The sequence below is a fragment of the Rhododendron vialii genome, chromosome 7a (assembly GCF_030253575.1).
Source record: "Rhododendron vialii isolate Sample 1 chromosome 7a, ASM3025357v1".
Lineage (NCBI taxonomy): Eukaryota > Viridiplantae > Streptophyta > Magnoliopsida > Ericales > Ericaceae > Rhododendron > Rhododendron vialii.
In genome coordinates, this window is record NC_080563.1 from 17,611,246 (window position 1) to 17,619,922 (window position 8,677).

The following is an 8,677-nucleotide window of genomic DNA, read 5'->3' on the forward strand; positions in this document are numbered from 1 at the left end:
ATAAATGCAAACCGAACAATGAAGAGAAATTAGAGAAGAGCCGGATCCGTTTTTATTTTTCAAAAAATAAAGAAAAAGCACACACCCACATCGACAGGGATCCGGGGACCTTATAGTGAGCAAAGTCACTACAGGGTTACTGTGAGCAATTTTAGCTGTCCAAAAGTACTTCAAACGGTCCAGATTAAAAAAAAAAAAAAAACTTTTCCAAGAAAGAATTATTCTCTTCTGTAAAAGAGTTTTTTTAAAATTTAAATCGTTAATTATTGAGATAGACCGCTGAGATGCTCGCTGCAACCCTACAGTAACTATACTCACTACAACAGGAACCCCGATTCTTATCGATAGCCACGCCCTTGTGGCTCTGTGCGGCGCCTCTGCCTATACTGAACTCTAAAGCCCAGCTCATTACTGCTTTGCCCTCAATGAGAAGGTACATAAATATAGCCTAAGATATAAGATCAAGCCCGCACCTTTTTTCAACCCACCGTCACACCGCACTCACTAGTCACTACTATTGCCACAGCGCAAGCATGGGTGCCGCAGTCAACCCTGACATCACCCAACCCCAACCAACTTTTTTGGTGATGGTGGACCTATAGTTCAAAAAGAGGAAAATGACAATGCCAAAATTATAGTGGCTTTGTTCGTTTACCATTTTTGTTTTGTTTTTGTTTTGTTTTTCAATTATTACCTTACTTCTTTCTCCAATTATTATTCTATTTTTTCAATTATTACTTTCACATCTCTCCCCAATCATTACCCCTATCTTCAATCATTACTCTATTTCTCTCTCCACCCACTATCAAAACTAAACTAAATTAAACTCTCAACCAAATACAACCAGTGTACAAAAAACTTGTACCATGTGTAATGTACAAGACTTTTATGCATTAGAGTTTTGGCATTATCACTATCCTAAAAAAATAATCAGTATTATAGATTAACTGTAAGTGATTGATTGAATTATTTGATTTTTTTTTTTCAAAATCCGTTAAGATTTCAGAATTCTAAATTATGAAAAATTATCCGATTGAACTGATTTTTTACAGAATAATTTTAAAAATTATTTTAAGATTATTGAACGGTTGAAAATTATTTGTACAAGACACCGAAGAGCGCTCCACACACCAATCCGTGCACAAATCATCGTATCGTAATGAACAAATAATACTCCAATTCTTTCTCAACTTTCTCCGCCCTTTCCTTTTCAAGTCTAACTTTGTCTGTATTTATTTTTTAAACATTATCATATTTCGCTCTTCAATTATTATTATATTTCTCCAATTATTATTTTCATTGTTCTCTCTTTCTCTCTTTTTCTCTTTACTCATTATCCCTTCTCGCCAATCATTATCTTATTTATTTTTCTACCCATTATCAAAACTAAAAAATACCCAAAAAAAATACCAAAATATGGAAAGCAAAGAAAAGCTACTCCAGTATTTTGCGTTTCTTTCCTCGTTGCTGGCTGGCCCTTGTGAAAAGGTAAACATAGGTTAGACAGAGATCATGCCCACACCTTTTTCAGCCCACCATCACACCACACTGTGACTACTACCACCACGGCGCAAGTATGGGTGCACCAGTCAACCCTATCCCCACCCACCCCTCATCCACTAACGTCTCTAGAGAGAGAGAGAGAGAGAGAGAGAACAAACAAAACATCATTTAAGAGAGAGAGAATGAGTGAGTGAGTGAGTGAGTTGGGTAATTGGAAAGGAATGGGTGGGTGGTGGGGTGGGGAAGTCCTATGGTGGTAGCATTCTGGTGGAGGAGTTGTTTGGGGCGCGCACTTCAACCCCCCCTGGCGCACTCTAGCATCACCCACCCACCCACCCACCCCAACCCCACCCACCACCCACTCACCCGGTGGCCCATCCCCCTTTTCCCATTCATTACCCCCCAAACACACAACCCTATCCCTCAGCCTCACCATAACCTCCACCCTCTCTCTCTCTCCTCTCTCCCTCTCTCTCGAAAATCATGTCCTCTCCTCCTCCGCCAGAGAAACCCCCGCGAAAATTCCCAGCCCCGTGCTGGACCCAATCCGAAACCCTAGCCCTGATCGACGCCTACCGCGACCGCTGGTACGCCCTCCGCCGCGGCTACCTCCGCACGGCCGACTGGGACGCGGTTGCCGCCGCCGTCACCGGCCGCTGCCCCGACGCCTCCCCCGCCAAGACCTCCGCCCAGTGCCGCCACAAGATGGAGAAGCTCCGCCAACGCTACCGCACCGAGAAGCAGCGCTCCCTCTCCTTCCCAGGCCACTTCTTCTCCTCCTGGTTCTTCTTCGAGAACATGGACTCCATGGCCGGCGACGGATCGAATCCGAACCCTAACCCTAATTTAGCTAACAAGAAGATCGGCACCGCGAAGTCAAATCCGAATAATCAGGAAGGTCTTAGGGGTAAGAATTCTAGCCCTAATTATGGTTCTAGGGTTTTGAATAATGGGTATGAGCCGTATTTGGAGGATGGATCTGATGATGATGTTGGTGATGATGCTGATTTGGGGGAGGGGTACGGTGTTAGGACCCCGATTGATGTGAAATTAGCACCCCCAGTGTTTAGGGCTAAGAAAGTAGACCAGATGCATAGGAATTTTGGGCCTAGTTACAATTCGAATCATGGTGGAGGCGGTTATGTCAACGACGGTGGTTTTCGCATAAAACCCCCCAGATTTGACAATTCTGATGGTGGGTTATATGTGAAAATTTCTGGAGAGAGATTTCCGGTAGCGAAAGGGTTTAGGACTAAGGGGTCTGGGAAGAATGATGGGAATCCGTGTGCGAATTCCGATCCTAGGTTTGCGAATGGGTATTCGTCATCTATGGGATTAGGGGTAGGGGATAAGAGTGGTGGTAGAGGAGGTAAGAGAGAGAGGGATCCGATTGCAGACGTGGTTTCGTCGATTAAGCTTTTGGGAGAAGGGTTTGTGAAGGTGGAGAAGATGAAGATGGAGATGGCTAGGGAGATTGAGAAAATGAGGATCGAGATGGATATGAAGCGTAATGAGTTGATACTAGAGTCGCAGCGACAGATTGTCGATGCTTTTGTTGCGGTGTTAATGGAGAAAAAGAAGAAGAAAAGGGAAAGCACACCAGGGATGCCGGAGTCATAGTTAAGATAATTGAGGTTTCGTATCTTAGTTTCTCTTAAAAGTTTCTTTCCAGCCTTTGGAAAGAATGGGATCTCTCTGCTCCTCTAATTAGATAGAGATGGACTAGGAAGATGATCTTTATTGTGCTATTTAGTTTGGGCAAGTATTTATTATGCTATTAGATCATGGAACATTTTGGCAAGCCTTTAGATAGAGATGGTCAAGTTAGATTTGATGTGTTCTTTTCATTTACTTTATGTTTCCACTGATCTGCAGTTCAAAATGCTGTTATGCTGCGTGTCCTTGATTTGTTTACTGCAATGTACTCCATCTTTCTTTAGAAGTTTCATGTTGTACAATAATTCTCTCTTAAAGAATGATTGAATATTGAGGCATTGAACTGGAGGTTTTTCTTTTAATTGCTGATTCTGATCGTTGTAAAAAATATACTTTTGGGGAGTTTGTGGTGGCTAAAGTGTCTGTAGACAACAACTGCAGAAACTTAGGAGCTGAGTTGGAACGTTTAGGAGTTGAGTATATTGATACTGAAATTTGTGTCTTGAACCACATATCTTGTGTCTTCGATTTGAAAGCAACCGATTGAACTGTTGGATCGAATGTCAGGTACTGATTTGCAATTCTGTGTCTTTTCTCTAATTTAGTCAATTAGGTTGGTGTGTAAACTTGAAACCACGTTGTTACAATGCACTGAGGAATTTCAAGATCTTTTATTTGATGTAATGTGGTGAACGATAATATTAGTTGCAGTTAAAATCGACTGGTAAATAAAACAAGCTTTGGTTGCATTGTATCCTAAAAGAACTTGTATCCTTTTTTTACGTAACTAGTGGATACAATGATATGCATATTTGAGAAACTTAATTGCATTGTAATAGAAATTGAAGGTTTTCATTTTTCTTGGAGACGGTTCAGAAACGAGGTAGCTTATGGACTTAATGACTGGTTATCACGCTTTTTATGTTCGTGACTCTTGTGGGGTCAATCTATACAGACTTTGATCGGCCTTGTGGACGGTTGGTCAATAGGAATTAGTCAGATATGAACATAAGTTGGTATGCACTTTACGGTATCAAAACATCAACTTCACTGAGGTAACTGTTGTGGATTGTTTTGTTGGTTCGACAGATTCAGTTTCTTTGCTCTAAACTTAAGGTTTGTGGATATAGTCAAGTCTCGATGATTGTACAGCTACTAATCGGATTCACTCAGAATGCTGGTTGGGTATTTGCCAAATCAAGGCATATTTTCTAGCAAATCTCATGAAATAACACTGCGATTCTGCTGACACTCTCCTCACAGCAGTGCAGGCCCCTTAATATGTGGTACATCTTGATGATGGTCAATCCACAATTGTTGCCGAATTCTATACTTCTTTTTTTGTTTTTTTGTTTTGGGTACACCAGAAATTTCTATACTGTTTTTTAAAGACCACCCATAACAGTATATTAGTTTGATTCAGCCAGTCTCTTTTACGACCGGGAAAGCAAAGGACTAGTTGTTAACAGGCATGTAAAGCAAACTAGCGTTTGTGTCCGTTCGATGCACGGGATTAAAAAAATTCAATTGGTTTATTTTCCGTTCCATGTATCGAATGGACAAAAATGATAGTTGATATATATATATATATATTTTATCCGGTTCTATGTTCGATGCATGCTAGCATTGGTTTCATTCTCCCTTTTCTTTTTGGAACCAATTATATAAAAGTATTACATAATAATGTATGCTTCAATGTGAACAAGTTAAATTTTACAAGCGATGAATGTTTGAAGACATACTTTGCCAAGCGCAAAAATAGTTTGAAACATCAAGGGGCTTCCGTGACGATTCATTGTGCGAGTATAATTCGTACTTTTGCGACTAAAATTACAAGAGTGCTTTCAGAATCCTGTAATGTTCAGTTATTTTGGGGGCGGGGGATTACTGATATTTGTACGTGTGGCAGGTCATACGAAAGAGCGGAACCAGGATTCGGATATGGGGGTTGGCACCTTAACTTAATCATACTAGTATATAAATTGACATGTTTGTAAATTCTGTACACACCTGTTTAATTCGGCTTGTTTTGGCTCAATAAGGTAAAATGACTTTTTTGTCTTTATTGAAAAAATTTTGCATTTATTAATTTAGCGTCAAACTTTTGTGACTTATTGAATAAAGAAAAAAATTATGATACAAATTTTTTTTCGAATAAAGACAAAAATAAGTCAAAAATTCTGTTATCTTGGCTTATTTTTGTTTTTATTCAAAAAATTATGAGTTTCGATCAAAATTTTGTTTTTCTAATTTCTCTCGTAGAGATAAATCAATAAGTCACAAAAGTTTGATGCAAAACAAACAAATGTAAAAAAAAAAAAATGAATAAAAAAAAAGTTGTACTTAACTTATTGAGCCAAAACAAGCTTCCATGAAGAAACATACAATAAAAATACTAAACTTGTGGGGGGAAAATTTAATATCCAAATGGGTTGCGTTCCTCTCCAATTAGTAAGAAAAAAATACAAATCTTGTGGGAACTTATGCAAAAATTTAGAGAGAGGTCTTCAAAAGAGGAAAAACATAATGGTGCTGGTGAGTTTCGAACTTTAGTGCAAGAGTTATAACTAGGGCCGTAAATGAACCGAGCAACTCGCAATTCGTTAAGGCTCGGTTCGTTTATTAAACGAGCCGAGTTTAAGCTCGAGTTTTTGGCTCGTTTACTAAATGAGCCGAGCTCGTTCGACAAAGGCTCGACTCATTAAGGATGGCTCGGCTCGATTAAAGAGACTCGTTTAGTAAATAACTCAGCTCAGCTCGATAAGGGCTCGGCTCATTAAGGCTCAAGCCGAGCTCGAACTTGAATTTTTGGCTCGTTTAGTTAACGAACTGAGCTTGAGCTCGACATAGCTCAGCTCGGCTTGTTTACAGCCCTAGTTCCAACCCACCATGGGTCCATGGCACATGGATGAACCACTAAGCCAAAGTAAACTTCATGTAATACTACAACAAATTCTAGGTTTTGCTACAAAAATTTTTGCAACTACATGTTAGTTTTTTGTCACAAGAATGTTATGGTGACAGATTTTGTCGCCCTTTTGTCACAACAAGCCCATAGCAATAAGCCTATGTGACAAAATCTCAAACTTGTCACAAGAAATCAAAAATTATAGTGACAACTAGAGTTTGTCACAAAAGATTTCAATTATAGTGACAAAAATATTTCGTCATAGTAGGTAATTAGTTTGTTGGCACTAGGTTGACTTGTCACAATAAATTATTTCCACAAGGTAAAAAAAAAGTATGGTGACAAACAATTTTGTTGCAAAAACTCAAGCTTCGTCACCAAAAAGTTGTTGAGGCAAAACAAACAAAAAAAATTACCCATTTCGTCAAAAAAAAAAAAAAAACTTGTTGCAACTGGTACTCTAATTTCGTCACTATAAACTTATGACGAAATACCCATTTATCACTGAAATGGAACAGTAGTCACAACATCATTGAAACAATTGTCACAAAAAATCTGTCCGGACACCTTTTGTAAATTGACATCCATTTCATTTTGTATTTCATCAACGCCCATAGTATCCAAATGCTAAATATTGTCAATATAATCATCCATTGCATAAAATTAATTACATCAGCTTGTAAATCAAAAAAATTCCAACACAAATTGCATAAAAGAGTTGAGAGTTATACTACACTACTTCAGTAAAAAGATCCAAATATATCCTTTCGAGGTAATTTCTGTGCAGATTTCCCAAAGTTGAAGCTTGCTTCTTTGCCTGATTTTTTTTCTCTTTTTGCTTCCAAAGCCAAACGACACGAACATGGTTGTATAGAACTGTTTAGACTATCAACGACACCTTATAGAACTAAAGTTAGATCATCAACACTAAAAATGAATGAGGGCTAAAAGCTGCTTTGAGTTACCCTGGCATCTTCTATTGGAATTGCGCGCTAATTTCTCCTTTCTTTCAACATGATGGGTCTTTATCTTGAGAGTAACACAACCCTTCAAGGACCGAGATCTGCGATCCTGAGGAAGCCAATCCTTAGCCCTTTCCAATACAGAAATGAAAGGATAGCAATCTGCAAGTAAACAAAGACAATTCCCCCCATAAGAAAAAAAATAACGCGCGCGCAGAGAGAGAGAGAGAGAGAGAGAGAGAGAGAGAGAGAGAGAGAGAGAGAGAGAGAGAGAGAGAGAGAGAGAGCTAATCTAAGGATAATGCCTATAAATAAACGGATCTGCGTTGTGGCAAAAGAACGCATAGAAATAAGAAAAAATGGGCTTTGGATACCTGCGTCGTGGCTAAAGAAACAGACCTGCTCCGAGCTAGCTAATCATACATATGAATAAACCTAAGGCCCAAAACAATAAAGGTTAAGTTACTGACATGTATTGAAAAGTAAAATATACAACACCAAAGAGACCACATTATGCCCCATTAACACAAAACAGAAAAAAAAACTAAAGAAACAAGAAAGAAGAAAATACATGACTAAATTCACGTTACAAGATTCACTGATTCAGCAATTAAGATATGTACCAGTTCCACGTTGCCATCAATCAAGTTATGACGCAAAGGTAAATGAACCTTTAACTTACATGAAATGAAATAAACTAGTATGATGGGAATCTGAACCTCATTGCCAACCTCCATACTAATGTTGGTTAGTTAGGACTCTGACCCTTAATTCCTCTTAAGTTTCTATGTGGAATTCTCAATCAAAACTTGAATTTCAATTTCATTCAAGTTGTGTTTCTAATTTGCACCTTTCAGAACCAGAAACTATAAACCACCAAGTAAAATTGTTAATGGTGAATGCACTAAAAAATTCCTCGTGGAGAAAGAAATAGTAATTGTTTTAACCTGGGATTATAATTAAATGTGTTCCAACCTAATCAATGCAAATCTACCATGGATTAGGCAATGGGGCTGTAGAACTTCTTGAAGTTCAGTTGGGAACAAAATAAGAGCCCAATGGATTGGGGCTGAAGCACTACATTCTACCAATTAATGTTGATCGAAGCATACCAAGATGTCAATAGGGCACAAAATCAAGGAATAAACAAAAAAAAGTAAAAAAATGGGTATTCGGTTCCAAGAGTGTTGGCCGAACACGGCGTGGTTTGTGACAGAGGTCGGTGGGGTGCGTCAAGCGTGCGCGTGCGCGTGTGTTTGTGTGTGTGTGAGAGAGAGAGAGAGAGAGAGAGAGAGAGAGAGAGAGAGAGAGAGAGAGAGAGAGAGATGCATCACTAACCGTTGGGAACGGACGAGGGAGCTAGGGCTTGAACTGTGACGCACAGAGTGGTGGGGATGGAGGTCGTTGCGGGAGACTGGGGATGGAGGTCGTTGCGGGAGACTGAGGAAGGAGGAACGCTACTGTGTGCCCTAGGGCAAAAATCAGAGGCACTTCGAATGAATGGGGCCATACGCAGGCAGGAGAGAGCGAGAGAGACGGGATTTGGGGATTTCTCTTCAGCAGAGCGCCATTTGTTTTGAGAGAGGCACGAACAGATTTTGGGATTTGAATTATTTTAGAGAATTAGGGCCAAAATAATTGAGCGCCC

General features: G+C 39.4%; 1 protein-coding gene and 1 long non-coding RNA gene across 2 annotated transcripts; one reads left to right on the forward strand and one right to left on the reverse strand.

The window, feature by feature from the left end:
• The first annotated feature begins 1,640 nt into the window (after nucleotides 1–1,640).
• Nucleotides 1,641–3,507, forward strand: LOC131333826 (trihelix transcription factor ASIL2-like). The gene has a single exon (XM_058368588.1). It carries the CDS (start codon nucleotides 1,987–1,989, stop codon nucleotides 3,121–3,123), a length of 1,137 nt encoding a protein of 378 aa, XP_058224571.1. The 5' UTR covers nucleotides 1,641–1,986; the 3' UTR covers nucleotides 3,124–3,507.
• Nucleotides 3,508–6,635: 3,128 nt separating this feature from the next.
• On the reverse strand, nucleotides 6,636–8,677 carry LOC131333827 (uncharacterized). The gene is made up of 3 exons (XR_009201926.1): nucleotides 8,368–8,677; nucleotides 7,404–7,464; nucleotides 6,636–7,191 (listed from the first exon to the last, which is right to left on the reverse strand). It is a non-coding gene; the product is annotated as an uncharacterized LOC131333827 (long non-coding RNA).

Coding starts and splice junctions, on each gene's coding strand:
- LOC131333826 (XM_058368588.1), top strand. CDS start 1,987: ATGTCCTCTCCTCCTCCGCCAGAGAAACCCCCGCGAAAATTCCCAGCC.